Genomic DNA, 19,872 nt, shown 5'->3' on the forward strand with positions numbered 1-19,872 from the left:
GCAGTTTTGTTTTGGCAAAGTTCCATTAAAACTCTAAGGCCACAGTTCTAGAGAGCTATGTCATGCAGAAGAAATACACAGCCTCATGTACACAGTCAGGTATTTTTAAAGTCTTGCTGAAGCCATTTGTATACTATACTTAAGGCCAATTTTATGTTTAGAGGCCACTTCAAGCTGAAAAGTGAAAATTTTGAAACACAGAAATGAAGGCCCTATGCTTCAAAAGCTAACTATGTTCTTTCTCAAGCTAACACGGTAAATGGGCTTGGGAACTGAGTGTTATCCAAAAACCCAAAAAAGCTTGAGGATGCTGTCAACAGCATTCTGTGACATACCAAGCCCTTCACCTGCAGCAGAGAAACTCCACATATGGGTGGGAGAATATTCCACAGGAGCAATGAATGCTTTCATGTAAGGAAATAGGAACTCTGGGTACATGTTCTAGTTCCTCTCCATGGGCAGCCAAAGTGCTGATTTGAGGCTTTGGTACCTTTGTCATTCAAGCTACCACATCTTCTTTATATGTGTAGACAGTGTTTTCCAGACTAAGGCATTTCATGGCAGCTGTTAGGAGTTTTAACCAGCATTTCATGCTTTTATATTATTTTATTTAGATTTTTTCTACCCTGCTCTTGAGCTGAAAATAATCCTGGTTTACAGATCAATACAAACAAATCAGACCCTGCCCTCAGCCTTGCAGTCTAAAAGGCATGACACAAAAGGAAAATAGATTAGGAGGGAGGAAGAAAAAGCACACTGAGGTAGCGGTTCTTAGTTACAAGCTCTTCTGAGGACCAGCTGGTAGGGAGACAGTTCAAAGAGAATAAGAGCCAAATGTGCTGGTCTCAGCTGTGCTGATGAAATGGTCCTGCATCCCTTTTCTTCCACCCTGTACCACAGCCTGATGGAAGGAGGACCCTGGCTTCTCAACACTCTGTGTATTTCTTACTACAGTAAAGCAATGTTTTACAGTCAGTGTTTTTCTTCCAGTTCCAAGCCAGTCCCTTCCAGGTAAAATGTTATGTATGCAGTATCAAAAAACTCCTGATTGTTCCACTACACATTTATTTCTAATCTTGTGCAAGGGATTCACATAGAGATTATCTAGTAGTATGTGTTCCTTATTTGATTACTTCATAAATTTTCTGCAGAGAGAAATTAAACAATTTAACAGACTTCTGAACAAAGCAAAAGAGAACAGTATGCCTTGCAAAATTTAAAATATTGTCAAGACATTGTTGAAGAGCTTGCACATGAGGACAGAGTTGCAGTTGTAGCAGTCTGTGTAACAGAGATAATTATGACTGGCAAACTATAAAACAGCTTGCAGGTACACATTTTCACTTCAAAATGCCAGAAGATCCAGCTGAAATTACATATACTGCATATATTTTATTGTGAAAGACCCATTTCAGCATCTGCACTAAACCAAATTATATCGAAGCGTTACATCTGTTCCTTTCCTTGAAAACTGAGATAAACTAGTCCATTCCATGAGCCTGTATCCAGTAGGTTTTTTACAAAAAATATTTAAATCAATGTTTTGGAAGAATAGCTTTTCTACTTTATTCCTGAAATGCTACTGCACAAAAGGTTGCAAATAATTACTTCTAGAACTGTAACCTATAGAACTAGTTTGAAGACTTCTGTTGCAACTCCCCAAGCCTTCTCCCATGTTAAAATACCCTTGACCCCCCCAAAAAAATTAGATGGCACTCTTAGCAGAACCAGTGGCATGGATGGGGTATCTCCCCAGCCTTAGAATTCACACTTGAGTTCCCTCTGATTTTTCATGATGGCTAGAGTAGAGCTATGTGGAGCACTGACCTGCAAAGGGAAGCATTGTACAGGAACACCTAACTGCTGGGCTACTTTGCCCCACTTCTTTTCCTTCTATCTTTTCATTTTAATAGTGGCAAGGTAGTTTAATAGCGGCAAGGTAGTTTACCTAACAGGGAAGCATATTAGTGGGGTGGGAGTCTGCTTAGCCCTGCCTCCCCAAACAGAGGGCATCACCAGAGTGAGATCACTGGTCCATCTAGCACAGCCAAGCTCCCTATTATTCAAAGGAGCCCTGCTTGATTTCCCTATTAAATGTGGTGCTGCTTATTTACCATTCATTTCAAAAGCCCATGTAGTTCACCATTCAGTGCTAAGTTGGAAGGGGAGGAGGAATGTGAGGAACAATTTCCAGCATGGGATTAAGAGGAGGAAGGAAGGTTTAGAGATCAGAGCAGGTGTAACCAAGGAAAGATACAAGTAAGTACCAGTAAGTGTTGAAAGAAGGGACTGGGGAAGGCATAGATGGAAGGTGAAGAAGGAAAGAGGGAGAAGTATAATTGTGGGCGGTTGGAAGGGGGGTTTTGTACATGAAGGGAATTGAGGGGCATTGTTCCAGAAAAACGTTGAATATAGATTACTGATGAACAGAATCTCTGGGATAACTTCCACTCCTATAATTGTTGTGTAATTAGACATTCATATATGAGAGCTGCTTAACATTACTAAAATATTATCTTAAGTACTCAAATACGATAACAAGACCAGAATGCATAATTTGCTCTCCTTACAGACTTTATGGTTTCCTTAGCATAGAATGATGAGATTTGGGGCACATTATATGTGTAGTCTGAAATTGTCTGGTAACTAAGTTCTCCACTTGTTTGGACTCGTCAGCTTTGCATGTTCAGTCCCGTAAATAGCATCTACCTATGCTGGATGGAGAATACACTGTTTTCACCCTCACAGGTGTGGAATTTTCATTCCACTATGAATCATTTTCTTAGATCAAACCTTGAAGGCCTGCTGGGTAAGAATGTCTGTTAGAAATTAAAAAAAAACACAAAAGAGACAAAACTGTATTTTATTGATTAATGCAAATTCAGTGTATAAAGGAAAGAGGTTGTAAGCATTTGGGGTTCCTTTACACTAAAATTATTTACCTGGTGCACTACCCACTACACATTTATTTCCTTGTGAGATACATGATTGGGTTGTCATGTAGCTGTGATTCAATTTTTTTAGTCACACATAGAAGAAACAAAAGGGCTTTTTGAGATACTTGTGTGCTGAAGGCTCAGGTGTTAAACAGAAATTGCCATGCACTCCCTTGCTCCAGTCTTCTTGCTTTGATGTCAATCTGTATGTAAAATATACTGCAATCTTAATATCTTGAAGGCATGCAGTGCCAGAGGTTAGTAGTCAGGATAATGTAGACTTCCACAATTAGCCTTTGCTTTGTTTTGCTTTATTTGTGACTTAGGGACAGTAGAAATACATTATTTTTAGATGGCACATATAAATCCTTCTAAAAGGCAATATTATAAAAGGCAGTATGTATTTTCCTCTTTGTCCTATAAGGGAAAATCTCAAGATTATAACATCAAATCCCTAATGTAAGGATGCCTGAGCACTTAGTAAAGATGTGTTCACCTCCCTATCAGCAATCAACATCACCCTCTTCCCACTGCAAACTGGGGAGACAAGAAAGAATGTCAGATATACCCATGGTTCTACAGATTGCTACAAAATATTCATGAAATGCCACTAGAAGCCCATCTCCCTCAGAACAATAATTTCCTATTGTCATAAGATTTATGACACTTAAAAAAAAATGCTAGTGGGTTTCTGTCTTAAAGAGAGACTTGTAGAGAACCTTATGAGACAGAGCTAAAATACTTTGTTTTTTACTACTTCCATAGATACCTATTAAGAACTGTAGTTAGAGGCTGTTGATTTTGTGTGTTTACGTGCTTTGCTCTAGAGAGAAGACCTCCATAAAGATTGACAAGTGCAAGGAATATACTATTGCAGTGATTTGTAATGACAGAAAACAGAGAGTTAAATGTGAAACTAATTTCTTTACAGGAAAGCACAGTACAAACTTTGTTAGCCGGTATGATCCTAGATTTAACAGCTGGATACAACTTCCACCCATGCAAGAGAGGTAAATGTTTGCTATATATTTGGGGTTGGGGAAAGGGTGGCTGTTTCACCTAAGAGAGGAAGATGGTTGGGGTTTAACTTAGGGTGAAAAAAGTGAATGGTGAAAGTGTTGAAATTGATTTCCACTAGCAAATAAAATATAATAGTGCTAGATTATCTTTATGCTGACAAGAAGGTACTGTAAAGTAAAAGCTGAACTGCTACATCCTTTTCATAGAATCGTAGAATTGTAGAAACAGTGTTTCTTTCAAGTCTCTGAAATATTTCACAATTACTATTTTCTATTATATTTTTGCTTTGCTTTTGTTGAATTTCAGCATGCATTGGCAGAGCAACCACTCCTTGCCTTTTTGGTCACTTAGGCTGGTAATGGCAGCACCCGCTGGGTCCCTCTGCCTGCCCACTCCACATAATCAGGTGGTAGAAGAAGCTGGCAGAAGCACACTGGGGAAGATGAGAGGTACCAAAGGTGGTACCTTTCTCCCTTTGTCCTGAACCTTCTCCACCCACCATAAGCATTCTTTGCTCCCCAGCCATTTTACTTATTAAAGTAATGTATTAACCTATCGTCTTGTTTAATACAATGTCAAGGTGACTGTGAAAAGTTCAGACCTCAGGTAAGCATGGAGGTGTTCAGTAATCACACTAAAAAGAAGCCAAATATAAAATAAGGAACAGTGAAGGACCAGAAATCAAGTACCTAAATGTATAAAATGCCTTGCAAAACTGCAAAGGAGAATGAGGAAGAGCACCAGCAGACAGCAATGGAAAGTGTATTTTAAAATTTGGGCCTGGAAGAGTAAAAGTTCCACTTCTAAACTGGGCCTTAAACCAGATTAAAGTGGGTACTGGTATGTATAATCCACTTCTACAACATGTTGTTCAACCTCTTCCATAGAGAGAGACTTGATTAGGGACTCCCTAGATTTTAGGTTGGGGAACGGTTATAAATATGTAGTTATTATGCAAGCCATTATCCAACTCCTAATACAACACAGATGCATAGTATATACAGTGGCGTAGCGTGGGTTGTCAGCATCCGGGGCAAGGCAAGTAATTTGCGCCCCCTAACCCGTGGATTTGCGCCCCCTAACCCGTGGATTTGCGCCCCCTAACCCTAACCCCCAGACGTTGCGCCCGGTGCGGCCGGCCCCCCCTGCACCCCCCACGCTACGCCACTGAGTATATAAAGCTTTTGGGGATACACTTTAGCTAGGACATCCATAAAAATTGAAGATGTTCAGCTCGTTATCCAGTTGAACAAATCTACTTGTCACAGCCTCACTGCCTCTAACTTAAGGCAGATTTAGTGTCTGTAGAGCTTGTACCATGAGGGGTTTTTTTTAAAAAAAATGGACAGCTTTAGATTTTTCTTATAAGCCTGTCTGATATTTAAAATATCATTTGAAGTATTTAGAAATCCAAATTCTGTTTCAAAATGGTGTTCTAATTATCAAAACCCTTCTTTGCCGGGCTCTTAAAGTGAGATAATTAACCTTCACCCTCTTAGCTGAGCCTACATAATTCACAGTGATCAATTATTTCAGTGTTGTACGAGCCTCTGAGGATAAGACAGTATTGCTGAAAATGTGATTAGACATTTTAAAATATGTGAATTGTTTACTGACTAGTCCCTTGTGACTTCTTTGGAGACTTCCAATTTATTAAGTCAAGTGCCTTTCAAGACAGTTTTTAGTCATTCATATTCTTTAATAAAGAGCTTTTATGCTCTCCTTTTTATGACAAAATGTGTGCAATTAGGATGTTTTTTTTCTCCTCCTGTGAAGCAATAGTTTGTTTGTTTATAGTATTGATAGACTGCTCTATAACAAAGTTCTCAGGATGAGTGACAACAACAAAGCTATTAAGAATTTATTTAACAATATATGTATTATTTTATTTAGAATATTTATATGCTGCCTTAAGAAGTCAAACCTCCCTCAAGATTGCTTCTATAAAAACAGTAATTGTAAAGATAATGCAGTATAATCGCAAATAAAAAATGAATAAACCAGTAATAATAAGACAGGCAGACATCAAGTTCGAAACTAAAACAAATATAACCAAGACCCACTGCAGCTTAAAGCACAGCAAATAAAAACTCCTTCAAGAAAAATTCAGTAACACTAGAACATGATAGGGAATAAAATTCTGTGACCCTGTCTGGAGAGCCCATCCACATGAATCATTCTCTGGAGGGAGAGAACATGGATTCACTTCTTCCCCAATAAGTATTCAGCCAACCATCTGTTGGGCATTGCAGAGTCTGTACCTTTGTACAGCACTGCACTGGGTGCTGAATACTCATCAAAAAGGGCCTCTGCAATGAAGATTCAGTATTTGTTAGTTAAGAAAACTGGGACATGATCCATTTATGTCCTACTGATTTCATAGGGCGGGTTAAGTATGCATTTAACTTCCTCCAATTGAAATTAATGCAAATTAAATATTTTATTTTTTGCTGGATTGTTTCCATTTTTTTAAAAAAAAATTGCTATACTACTGCACTTCAAGTGCAATTGCACCCTCTTTGTGACGTAAGTTGGCCTTTGCGCTGAAGTCCTAGCTATTGACATAGTTGGTACAATGCTGATGAGGCTGAAAATCTGTGACTTAGATGTACCCCACTTTAGCACATGAGCAAGTTTCCATACAAAGCCAGCCCAGCAGTAACAGATGGTCACCTCCGCTCACCTGGGGGGCCATTTTGCTGAGAAGTTGATGGAGGGTGGCAACCTGCCTCCCCACTGTGGACTTTCAGAAAGTCCAATGGCCACAGCTATACCACCTCCAAAGAAATGGTTCTGAAAATGAAAGCAGGAAAAGAAGCATGGTGGAAGCGAAGAAACATCAGAGAAAATTGTTGTCTAAAGCAGCATGGAACAGTTTGAAAGGCTATCTTTTCTTTTATGAGTTCTCTGCAGTCCCACACATGGGGATGCGCCTACACAGATAGGATTTCCCATGCCCTGGAAGATTTGTTTCTCTTCTGTATTCCAAGAGACCTTCAAGGAAGGTAATAAATTTAGTTTTCAGTTGTTAAAAACAGCACAATATAACATCCAGAATTTCAAAACATCAAGAAGCACATAGAAACACAGAGTAGCATAAAAGAGCCACAATATGGCCCTGGCCAAACGGTGGCTTGTAAATTGGAATGAATGGAACAAATTTTCCTGCAAAGTATTTGGTAAACTCATCCTGAAAGGCTCCGTTGCAATAGCTCTTTGACCACCTAGAAAAGCTATGTTGGGTGATTATGAGCAGATACAGTGGTGACACAAAAGCCATCTTCGCCATTATCACTATCTCACAGATTAAGTTATAAAATGGGTCCTGGCCTCTGTTTTATTCAATCCATTGTAAGTCTTCTGCTATGACTCCTACTGTTTCATCACCACCAGTTCCATGGACTGCCATAGAGCTAGCTTACCTCTACCTAAGAACAGGCTGCTGGATTGCATGTTACATGGGGGGTTTTTGTGGGTGGGTGTAAACAGTGAGGTCAGAAGGAAATGTAATGCAGATAATTACATATTTAACAGTGACCAATCACAAAACTGTTGGTTTGATAAAATGGGGTAGACAGAGTCAGCTTCTTGGTCTTTAATAGGGTGTCCATACCTCTTGTATGGCCTACTGTTGCTGCTGAGTTGCTGTCCTATTTAAGGGGTTGTCTGAGAGCAACTGGAGGTCTGCCACCCAAGGTTTATGTGTGGGAAGTGTCTGTCCTAGATGAACTGTAGATCATTGATGATAGGCTCAAGTGGCTTGGGCTTGGCTGTTGTGACATCAAGTGGTAGTTTGTAATTTTCTCTTCTAGATCTGTTGTGTAGAAGATTGGTACCTAAGAACAATTTGGCTTTGTTGATCTGATTTTTCACTTTGGGTGTTTGATGTGAATTATTTGTGAGGCTCTGTCCAATCCTATGAATCTAAATGGATGTTGTTATATCATAGAGCTCAGCTGTAAACAATGAACTCTTTAGTGTGCTCTGGGTGGAAGCTGGAAGCATGTAAGTGTGAGTAACAGTCAGTAGGTTTCCTATATAAGGATGTGCTTATATGTCCATTAATAGTTGCACATTCATGTTCAGAAAGTGAACCTCTTGCACAGTGTCTTCTAGACTCAGGTTGATGGTGAGGTGATGTCCTGGTGGAACTGCACAAGTGATCCCTTACCATAAGTCCAGATAATAAACCATGTCGTTGAAATCTCAAATGGACTCTCATATTCCCTGGCTGACTTTGACAGCTATACCTGCAAAAACTACCGTGGCAAAGTCCTAAAGATGATATTTGAGGCAAAAGCATCCTCATGGACTCCTCCAGCTGTGATTTTCTCCAGCTGTTTCTCCAGGAGCAGCTTCCTTATCCCCCTATTTAATCTGGTGAAGCAGTATAATTCCATTAGATTGAATGTGGGGTTTAGACTTGTTTCCCTGTAACAGGTGTATGTTCAGCAACACATCCTGGCTTCTGTCCCTACAGAAGGAGATTGTCTAGAAGGTCATGATCTAAGTTTTGGTTGTGTTCTCTCTCACGGTCAGAGAAGTGAACTAAGTGGGAAGGAGCTGTCTCTGCCCTCTCATCATGTAAAACTTGCTACTGGACTTAACTGGCAGGATCCTGTGCTCCTAATCTTCCAGAGATGGGGTAGCCAATGTGGTGCCCTTCAGATATGGTGGACAACAACTCCTACCACCCCTGTCCATTGGCTATGTTGGCTGGATCTGATGGAAGTTGCAGTCCGCAACATCTGGAGGGTAGCTCTCTTTGGCTGTCTTTTTTCCAGAGCTTTCTAGAAAGTCTCACCAGTAGTCTATGCAGGTGCATTCTCCTATATTCCTGCATACCCACTTTTCAATGTTCACGCTAAAGCAAAGAAAGACTAATTTGTCAAATTACATAACATATATTTTTAGATTAAAATCACTTCAGCTGATTTTAGGGTCTCTCTAAAAGGGTTCTTGGCATTGGTATGATCAGTAATAACTCTGGTAGCTTTTCAATCTAAGACTGATAATCAAACCTCAAGATTCAGGGCATAAATTCATTGCCTTTGGGGATCAGGAAAGAATTTCTTTTACTTTTCCCATGTAACTGCATTGTAAAATTTAGCTAAGTTCATTGCAGAGACTTTTCACAAGCCACTGCAAGACCTGTAGCTGGACTAATATCCTGATCCACAAGAGTAATTTGATGTAATTTCTTTTACTAGAGATGGCAATATATTTCTCAGGACTAGATGTATATGAGGGGATGATTTCTTTTCTAAACTGAATTTTTAGTGCAATATTTTATCATGGAGGACTTTTTATAGCAATTAAATTTTACATTAATTAACTAGAGCTCTATGGCTCAAGTGTAATTTATTTAGTGGAAAAGAAGGATAAGGGAAACTTAAAATCTTTACTATTGGGAGTTTGCCCATAAAATACACATTTAATCTGAAGAATGAAGCAGGCTGACTGTTACATTTCTGCTCCTAACAGTGACACTATGTGGATGAAGTCAAGAATGCACATAGAGGATACATTTATGAGGAAACTTGTTTCTAAAGATAGCTGAGATGGAAAACAACCATTTATTGTCTTAGTCACACAGACATAACCTCCATCAGATGAAGTTTTAAATAATCTGACTCAATCTGGATAGTTAAAACATATATTTTTTATATATAAAAAATAAGCATATGTCTCACATACATATTTCTCACAGGATAATAAAGTGTTTTATTCATAACATTTTAAATTCCCTTGGTATTAAGTAAAGCTTTCATACTGAAGGAGCAAATAAATGATTGACGCTGATGTGTGCAAAGCAATGCATACACACATAACATGAAGAGAACGTGTGCATTTCTGAGAGAGAGCCTGAGTCACTGAGAATCCAAGAGCATTTTAACAGTACTCTTTATTTTTCAAGGAAGTGGTTCCTTGCATGTTCACATGCAAATCTTAAAGCTGCTACGCAGATGTAACCCCTGGAACCTGCAATAAAATGTTGAGATGTATCTTCCTTCCTAATAGGCGTGCTTCTGTTCAGGGTTCTAGCTAACTAGTCTCTCCAGTTAGGACATTCCACTCCTCCCCTATTCTGATATGCTCAATCCTCATTGAGCTGGAGGGTGCTTTTTTGTGTGAGGATTGCTTGTCTTAAGTTGTCTTTTTTAAAGACTTCTTGTGCTTCTGCAAACTTTCAGGGCTTTCCCACAACATGCTGAGATTTCTCTTGTGTTTCTCAGTGGCCTCACGTTGGCCGTGATCCTGATAGCACTCATCGCCTCAACTTCCTGTTAAAAAGGAAAGATATACTACATTTGCTAGAAAACATATTTGGACTAAAAATGGACTTTGTTGCAAGGCTCAAAGGTGCTTTCATAGTTGTGTGGGAAATGAAGTGTCTCCTATTATGTTTTTAGAAATAGATTGTTCAGGAGTACTGTACTAAAAATGACTTGAAAGCACAGCATGGTAAGAAAGTCTCCATCAATACTGATTCCTTGCCCTGGAACTAAGGAGATGTTCAAAACTTTGTTGAGAGTTAGCCGGATAAACCTTTGCTGGATGGCAAGAATGTAATACAAGGAAAGTTGTTCTATTTGCAGTAGTGCAGAAAAAAGAAAAAAAATGATAATTGAAGAAAAAAATCTGATGATGTGGTTCTCTTAGTAAATTGGGAACAATGACCCATGAAGGACTATAAAGAAAGTGAATGTCAAGATAATTTATTATTGTTACATTATCTATCCTTCCCCTCCCCCCCCTTTTTTTTTTTACTTTATCTTACTGAGTTGCTGTTATCCTTCCATGGAACCAAATATCCTAAACATTAATGAGTTCTTGCTTAAATCTTCACTGCCAATAAAATTGCTTTTAAGTTAAACTTCTGCTTCACCTAGTCATTGTGTGGTAATTGACAATACTACATAAATTGTTCTTCTGAAAGACTACACACAGAATGCTCAGAGGGAATCGTTTCACAGTCCAGTCCCACACCCCAGTTCACCAATAGGCCACTGGACACACTGAGGTCAACATGAGCAGGAGCATGTGTATGGAGCATTTGCAGTAAAAAGAGCGAATCAGACATTTCGTGTGAATGTCCTTGTGTGTGCGTGTGCTGGAACCCCCTGTATAGGTGTGACCTGACCTGAACCAGTGCAACAAGTATTCCAAGCAGTTGCTTGAGGCAGAACAATTCTAGAAGAAGTCCTAATCATTTAGTACATCTAGCAAGGGGAGCAATATAGTAGACGAATGTTGGGATTGCACTCCAGAATCCTGTCTCTAATCAGGCATACTAGGAGAAGTGTGCCTCATGAGCCCTTGTGATATCACAGAGGATGCTGGTTCACAATAGCCTTCAATGAAGCACCACCTAGACCTTTTTAAGTGTCCACTTTCCAAAGCTGAACTGCCAGGACTAACAAATGCTGTTGCCCAAGCAACTCACATGTAAGATAAACTCCCAAAATACCCACAGAACACCCTACATCCTCTCTCTGTCTCCTTTCTGCACACACCATCCTTGCTTGCATTTTTTTGAAATCAATAAGCCCCAATTCTTAAGTTTCCTTTGTAGAAAAGTTGCTCCAGCTCCCTGGTCATTTTGGTTGCCTTTATGGTACATTTTCCAACTCCACACTATCTTTTTTGTATTCCATATGTAGCTGCTCCATAAAGTCATTATGATGTTGGCATTTTGATTTTTCCTAATGATTCCTTTTTTGTAAATAAGAAATTGCAATGGATAATCCAGAAATCATTACAAGTGAATAGTTTTGTAAATTTTGGGTGATCCTTTGGGGTGGGGAGGTGGGGAGTGGTCTGAGTTGGGAGTGCACTGTAACCTTTTTTGGAAAAGTCACCCATATTCTCAGGGATAAATGAGTAGGGGGATTTATGTTAGAATAGCAGGTGATAAGTTCTGTAAGACAGAATGATGGAATTAATTCTAGTCACTAGAAACTAACTGCTCTATTTGTTTTTTCTCTAGGAGAGCCAGTTTTTATGCCTGTCGGCTTGACAAAAACTTGTATGTGATAGGTGGGAGAAATGAGACTGGCTACTTGTCAAGTGTGGAATGCTATAATTTAGAGACAAATGAATGGCGTTATGTATCTTCCCTACCACAGCCCTTGGCGGCACATGCAGGAGCTGTACATAATGGCAAAATCTATATTTCTGGCAAGTTGTTTTCTAAACTCCCCTTCATCGCAAAACAAAACCCAGTTATTCTTTTAAGGTGGTGTGCTTCCTTAAACTAATGAAGGTATATTTGATTTGTAGGAGGTGTCCACAATGGTGAATATGTTCCCTGGCTGTACTGCTATGACCCTGTAATGGATGTCTGGGCTAGAAAACAAGATATGAACACAAAGAGAGCAATCCATGCATTGGCTGTAATGAATGATCGACTGTATGCAATCGGAGGAAATCATTTGAAAGGTCACATTTTTAATAGCAAAACAATGTAATATTCTGTCTTTTGATACAGACTATTTTTGCTAGGTTAGTTAACTAAGTTTAAAACCCTGCCACACAATTTAGCATGATGCTTGAGACAGCATCTTTAAATATATATATATATCACTACATTAAATAAATGAGTAATGAATGCTTTAGATAATACAAAAATAGGAACTTCCATTACTCAGAAGCATGGATGATTTGTCATCACCGTAAATTCACTGTAACAAACAGATTATTTCTGACCCAAATTGCCAACAGTATTTCCCTCTGTAAATCGTTTCCCAAGCTGGAGAAGAAGCTGTGCTAAGGCTCTGCAAAGAAACAAGTCCTTAATTTTAGGAGTAATATTTAACAACATTTAAAATCCCCCACTCATCTCAAAAATTGTCTACAAAATTTATTTCTAAAAAACATGATTTGCATTCATCTTACTAGGGGCTACACCCCTGCTTGCTCCACTTGCCAACACCCCTGACCTCCCCCCATCAACCCTCTACAGCTTCCCTTTCCCACTCTATGTAACTACTACGTTCACTATTCATCTTCCCATCCCATTTCTGAAGCCTCTGTCCTGTTCTGCAACCCTGCCTTGCATGTTTTTTCACCTTCACCCCTATGTCTATTCCTCCTCCTCCTCCTTTTGTGTAACCTTGCACAAACGACCACCAGGGTAATCTCCTGCACCTCCCTCCTCCCACACCTTATAACTGCTAAGCACCTTTTTCACCTTCACCCCCTTTTCTCCCCCCCCCCCGTCTTCTTCTCAGCTCTCTCTTCCACACAGATAATGCCCATTTTCATGCCTTAAAGGTAAAGGGACCCCTGACCATTAGGTGCAGTCGTGGATGACTCTGGGGTTGCGGTGCTCATCTCGTTCTATAGGCCAAGGGAGCCAGCGTACAGCTTCCGGTCATGTGGCCAGCATGACTAAGCCATTTCCCTTCCCGATGGAGCAGTACCTATTTATCTACTTGCACTTTGGCGTGCTTTCGCATTGCGAGGTTGGCAGGAGCAGAGGCTGAGCAATCATCTCTTAAATTCTGCATCTCCCTTTGTACACCATTATCACCTTTCATCCCCATTCCTACCACCTTATTTCTCCTTTTCAACTCTCCCTTGCATACAGGCCACACACACACACACACACACACACACACACACACACAGATTTCTATCCCTCCTGCTCTCTCCTTTTCAGCAGCCCTCTTTGTGCTAGCATGCTATGATGGTGTATGTTACTGTATCTTTAAGATGACAGAATCTTAAGAACATGACTGTCAAGTGAGCTTGTTCATTTAGAGAAGGTTAAGTTCAGTTGATGGATGTTGTACATATATGGGTGTTTGGGAGTTTTTTAGTTAATAAATTATCTCTTCTAAATTGCTACTTTGAATCTGGAACAAAGAGAGGTGAAATACATTGTGTGAAGGTTGTTATAGGATATTTGATGGCTCCGCATCCTTTATCTCTCACACATGGAAGGAGAAGCTTGTGTACAATGTGAAAGAGAAAATATGCATCTTTTAAACAATGGAAGAAGTTTGAGTAAAGCAAGGGTGGAGAGACCCTGAGAAGAAAAATTCAGTTTAAAACAATAGCAGAGGTTTGAGTAAAGCAGGGATGGAGAACACTGAGGGTTTTTTGTTTTATTTAAAAAAAAACAGCTTTAACAAGGAGAAATGGAGAATAGGTATAACACAGAAGCTAACACAATAGAGCCTTTCCCACCTCCCTTCTCGCTGTACTTAAATCTTGTTTTAAACTGCTACTTTCCCCTCTCAATATCACCCTCTAATTGCTCTTCTCAAATTTCTGCCATTGTTTAAAATAGCTACTTTCCCCCTCTCATTATTTCTCCATTCTTGCTTTACTCATATGTCTGCTATTGTCTAAAATACACACCTTTCTTCCCTTTCATTGTTTCTCCCTTATCTCTGTACTCTAATTTCTCCTTCTTCCATTCCTCAGCTGCCTCTGTGAGAGAGATAAGGGACAGGGAGCACTCAAATATTCCATAGTACCTTCACATTTCGGTCCTGGTATTTCACTCCTGGTATCATGAAGTAGAAAAAAACACTCTAATCTCATATATCAGTAACTCCCCATGAATGTTCTTTGGCAGCTAATGGCAGCCAATATGTTGTTTATTATTAAGGAAAAAAGCAAATGTTAGCTCAGTGCTGTAGGTTGTGATGGAGATAACAAAAGTATTTCACTTTCTTACTTTAAGAGGTTTTCTCCTGTTCTTTACAATTTAGTCTTTAATGATGAACTTACTAAGGGGGGGCGAAGTTTTTTATGTCATTGATCAAGTACCATATGCTCATTCTCTTAAAATAAGTGGTTTCACATTATTTGATAATTGTGTTGTACAGGTTTTTCGCATCTTGATGTCATGCTCGTGGAATGCTATGACCCAAAAGGTGATCAATGGAATATTTTGCAAACTCCTATTTTAGAGGGTCGCAGTGGTCCTGGCTGTGCAGTTCTTGATGACAGCATTTACCTTGTAGGAGGCTACAGCTGGAGTATGGTATGTATCCCTTGTCTGTACATGGATCTCTCGGTTATCATTTGAGAGCATGCTGCAACCATTCTGCTGGAATGATACATATCTAAATAAATTGCTGTCAGAATCTTTGATGTATGGAAAATATCTGGCTGATTTATAACCTGCTTTGCAAAATCAGTAGTCATTATTTCTTTTTAAGCTATTAACACCAATCAATCAATCAATCAATCAATCTCCTTTACTGGCTTAAAAAAAGTGCATCGTATACATGGATCAGAACACAACACAGTTAATGAAACTGGGAATATGGAGTGTCTTGGCCAAATGAGGGTAGTATTCCCAACCCCAATGGGGAACAGGTTTTGTTGGCTGCATTGCAAAGGGTTTGAAATTGAATCTCTTGAATTCTTCACTTGATTGTCTGGAATGCTTCCAGTTGTGGGAGCATAAGTAGTGACTCAAGTTTTAGGCCACAGGTTCTGATTTTGCTCTCAATGCAAGTTAGCCATTTGGAGTGGCGGGATTCTGCCAGCATGTGGAAAGTGAAAAAGCCGGATCGGACATGAAATGTAGGCAGAACCAGAATTTTATAGTGGTGAGCCACGCTTTGGTTTCCAGCACCCTTTGTCCAGTTTCCAAACACATGGCTGCAAAGCTATTTATGTGAGAATGAAATTCTGAATTGAGGGGTGAGATTCTAACCATGCCAAGTTGTATGTGCAGAATATGCAAACAATCTATGCTACAGTTATATATTGCTTGGTGAATTTGTCCTTTATTCCAGATGTGAACTTTATAATCAAGCAGTTTTACTGCTTTGAGAGGAAAGAGACTAAAGTATATCCCTAAAAGCATGGGGAGAAGAGATGATGTGGGGGAATCTGACTATCCTTGGGCGCTATTATCCAGGCTGGTGACAGAGATTGGTTTTTATCAGGCACCTGCCAAGCCCCTGGCACTCTGTCATGATGCATTGCGACTCCTGAGAAGGAGCAGTAGCAGCAGCAGCTATTGCCTCCCGCATTCTCTCTTTGAGTCTCTCACAAAGAGAAAGCAAGGTTGCTGACTAGATTATCTGTTATCACTTCCAGCATCCTGCTGAACCCCCCAATTGACTCCCACTACCTTGCACTTGACTCACCCAAAGCCCTACTTTCGAGATGCCTCTACTATAGTTTTTTTGAAGTTATGACTAAATCAAGGCAGTGTGTGTGCATCTTAGTTGTAAAGGTGAATACACTGCAAGTTGCAGAGCAACCAAGGACCAGTTGTTTCCTAGTTGAAGCTGTTCAAATTTTGCTTGGATGTCATTTATCTGCTACCTCAACAACACTATGTTGCGTTACAGGGAGCCTACAAATCTTCTACCATTTGCTACAGTCCTGAGAACGGAACCTGGACAGAGCTGGAAGGAGATGTAGCTGAGCCCCTGGCAGGTCCTGCTTGCTCCACCGTCATACTACCTGCGTGTGTGCCGTACAATAAATAACATACAGGAAGTACTGAAATGAACACTGTTAAATGATGGGTGACTTAAATATTTTAAGGGACAGAATTCCTGGTACTACATACAACAAGACCCTATCCCCAATACCTGCATTTATGATTTTAAAAAAGGACTAAGTATAGTTCCCACCTCAGACAGACTGGTATCTTGTCAAACAAGTAGCTTGAAAGCATGGAACACTGCACATGTTTAACAGATGACCATTTCAGAGTGATCCTCACTTTTCTCTGCTATAAACCCTCATATCAATTCTAAATTTAAAGAGAAGAATTCTAAACATCCAAACACTGCCTGAACGAACAAAATTACTATTGTGCATTGTATTTTACCTGCATGGGATCTGTGTTGAAGTCATGGCGATGTTGCTCACGATTAATTCAAAACTGAGATGCCCAAATGCATTGAACTGCAGAATTGCTTCCCCATTTTAACCCTAATCTGTGGCTGCTGACATGTTCTGTAAGTAACACAACAGATCATAAGAGAGAATACTTCTGTTCTGAACAGATTGGCCCCTCATATAGTCTGCTCTGAAATCCCCGTGCCTAAGTGTAGGGGGGAAAGTGGAAGTTTTTCAGATGTATCACAATTGAGGTTTTAGGACTGGTGCCAATCTTTGATTTTATTTGCACTAGTGTAAATCCAGAGTAATCCATAGAACCTCATTTTATTATTCTGTATATTATTCTGTATTATTCTGATTTAAACATTCTGGCCTATACAAGTAATTCTTGTTTTTTTTTAAGATTTAAGTTATTCCTTAAATTAATTCATAAATTTCAGATACAAATTAACAAATATTTGAGTCATTTTGACTAATAGATTTGTTATTTTCCCCCTATTTAACACCAAAGAACAAATTCTTTCTTAAAATGTGGGTTATGTGGTATCACATATCATTGGCAAGTAGCTGTAATTCCTTAATCTGATCTACACTGAAATATTTATAAACTAGCTTTGTACCTGTGGTGAAAAGAAATATGGGCACAGAACTACCATAACAGGTATAAAGTTTAGTTAAGCTCAACTCAGTTCCAATAGGCAGTGCAACTGAGGCAATTTTGAGCCCAGAATGGGAGGGGTGTTGAGGATAAACATTCATTTGTGACCTTACAAGGAGAAATGTAGGTGGGAGAGGTTTGGAGCAGAGAAGCAGTGGGCGCAGGAACAGTTAGTATGCCTCCCAGTCTATAAAATACACTCTCTAGAAGCTGCTGATTCTTTTAAATTAAAAAGGGCCGTCAAGGTTTAGTCACACTAATGTTTAACATCAAGTTAGGCCCTATATGTTTTCTTCTACTTTAATGCAGTGGTACCTCAGAACTCGAAAGGCTCCGTTCTCGAACATTTCGGCTCCCGAACGCCAACAAACCGGAAATAAGTGCTCTGGTTTTGAACGTTCCTTGGAACACGAATGTCCAACATGGCTTCCACTGTGCAAAAACCTAGCTGTTGGCCAATCAGAAGCCGCGCCTCAGAACTCAAACGTTTTGGAAGTCAAACAGTCTTCCGGAACAGATTCCGTTTGAGTTCCGAGGTACCACTGTATTTGTCATATTTGTGTAGCGTGCTAGACACAGCTATTTCACATTAGTGCTGTGCAAGGCTTTTGTAGAATGGGACACTTTGTCCCTACCTATCTCCATCCATGTCCCATTGGGCCTCTTGCACAGAAATTAAGAGTATGGGCATAAGAATATGATTTGACTCCTGCTACCAATGGATGGAAAGAATTTTTCATTTTTTTGCCCTTCTTAGGACTCTTATGTCAGATCCTACAAGCTGCACCACCCCTTCAGCAGCCAGTTCACACACTAACCTATAGTCTGTATGAAAAATAAAATTGTCTGTTCAGAAATACAAGACAATATAGAATCAAATCTAGTTTTACCTTTATGTTCACATCTCAGACGTGTAAGGGAACAACAAAGAGGCACAGGGTACAAGTAGGCAGAAGTCATACATCATAGCTAACCAAAAGGAAAGGTAGGAAACTCAAACTATAAGACTTAGGCTACTAAGAAAGTAATAAAACTGATAACAATAAATACTGGATTTCTTAATACTACTGCTACTGTTGTTTTGCTAATGCTAATTCCATTGTTGTCACTTGCAGAAAACTAGCAGAGATTCAGTCTCTTCCAATGTTGCAAATGAATTGTTTAGGGAACTGTATCTGAAAGAAAGAAAGGAAACATAGTGAAGACTGTTACAGAGTTCCTGAAACTGGAGTGTTTGTCCTGGAAACTCAACCCATTTTTCTTATGTAGTGCAATCTCTGTTAGTTTTGTATTTATTTGTGTTGTTCCGATCAAAAAAAATTACTTGTAAAATAATACGTTGTGCAATCATAACTTGGGGGCGGGAGGGTTTTTAGAAATCTATATGTATATATAAATATATGGAAAGGAAACCTGTTACCACTCCAAATGAGAGAACATTTTATGGCGTTTAAAAATACCAGGACTTGCCACTATGTTGTCCCATGCCACTGCTAAAATGCCACTTTAATGGGAAAGATGGGGGATTTCTTGTCCGTTTAAAAGTTCTTTTTTTAAAAAAAAAAAGGCAAAGATAATTAAAGCATTTATGAGGAATATATGTAAATCTTTCTAATTTTTGGGAAGGCATGACCAAGGAAACCATACAAGTAACCAATAATGTAAATTTTGTACAGTACTAGAATGTGTAAATGAAGCTTGCTTGTAGGGCGAGGGGACTTTAAATAAAAACTTATGTACTAATGCATCTGTCTGACAAATCTCTGCTGCCGAAGAGTTTAAATAATCTAACATTTAATGTTTTGAGGTCCTTTTGTCATGTAGGTGTGTGAACATTTGAGTTAGGTGAGTAAATGACTGTGTAGACCTATTCATGAATACATGGAAGACCAAATCTTTTGAGGTATTGAATGTCATTTTTTTTTAACACCTTGTTCTAAAAGGCCAACTCCAAAGTCTATCCTTGCAACTGAGACCTCGTCTCAGAAAGAAAGAAGGCAGCAGAATGTGCAAGTAGCTGTATATTTATATTTTTAAAATAATTATCGTAAACTTAAGAGAGGCTGGTGGTGTGTGCATGTGTGTTGGAAGAAACAGAACAGGACATTTCATTTTCTTCTTGCTTTGTTGTAAGTTTTTAAAATTTATGGCACCCAAAGAAGGCTTACTAGTACTGGAGGTCAGAATGGTTAGTGGGAGGGGAAGATGCACTAATGAATTCTAGAGTGCTTGTAATGCCATAAAAGATTCAGTTAATCTGCAGCATAGATGTTGATCAGTGGAACTGAACTTGGCTCCCTGGACCTTGTCAGATTTATTCCGTGCATGTCAGTGTTCCACACCAATTACAGATTTTAGAAGAGGCTCTCATGCAAAACTCTGTGCCCTAATATATAAGCCAACTCAAATGTAACTAAAATTAAAATCTGA

General features: G+C 39.3%; 1 protein-coding gene across 3 annotated transcripts in view; it reads left to right on the forward strand.

Annotated features, from left to right (window-relative positions):
• Positions 1-19,189, forward strand: part of KLHL14 (kelch like family member 14) — a 60,916-nt gene extending 41,727 nt beyond the window's left edge. For all 3 annotated transcript variants that reach the window (XM_083451642.1, XM_083451644.1, XM_083451643.1), the window contains 5 exons: positions 3,868-3,946; positions 11,947-12,137; positions 12,240-12,398; positions 14,798-14,955; positions 16,283-19,189. In XM_083451642.1, the coding sequence (XP_083307768.1) occupies positions 3,868-3,946; positions 11,947-12,137; positions 12,240-12,398; positions 14,798-14,955; positions 16,283-16,423 (728 nt within the window). In that variant the 3' untranslated portion in view covers positions 16,424-19,189. The remainder of the gene's footprint in view (positions 1-3,867; positions 3,947-11,946; positions 12,138-12,239; positions 12,399-14,797; positions 14,956-16,282) is intronic.
• The last annotated feature ends 683 nt before the right edge of the window (positions 19,190-19,872 follow it).

Source organism: Podarcis tiliguerta (assembly GCF_965153285.1).
Source record: "Podarcis tiliguerta genome assembly, chromosome: 7".
NCBI lineage: Eukaryota > Metazoa > Chordata > Lepidosauria > Squamata > Lacertidae > Podarcis > Podarcis tiliguerta.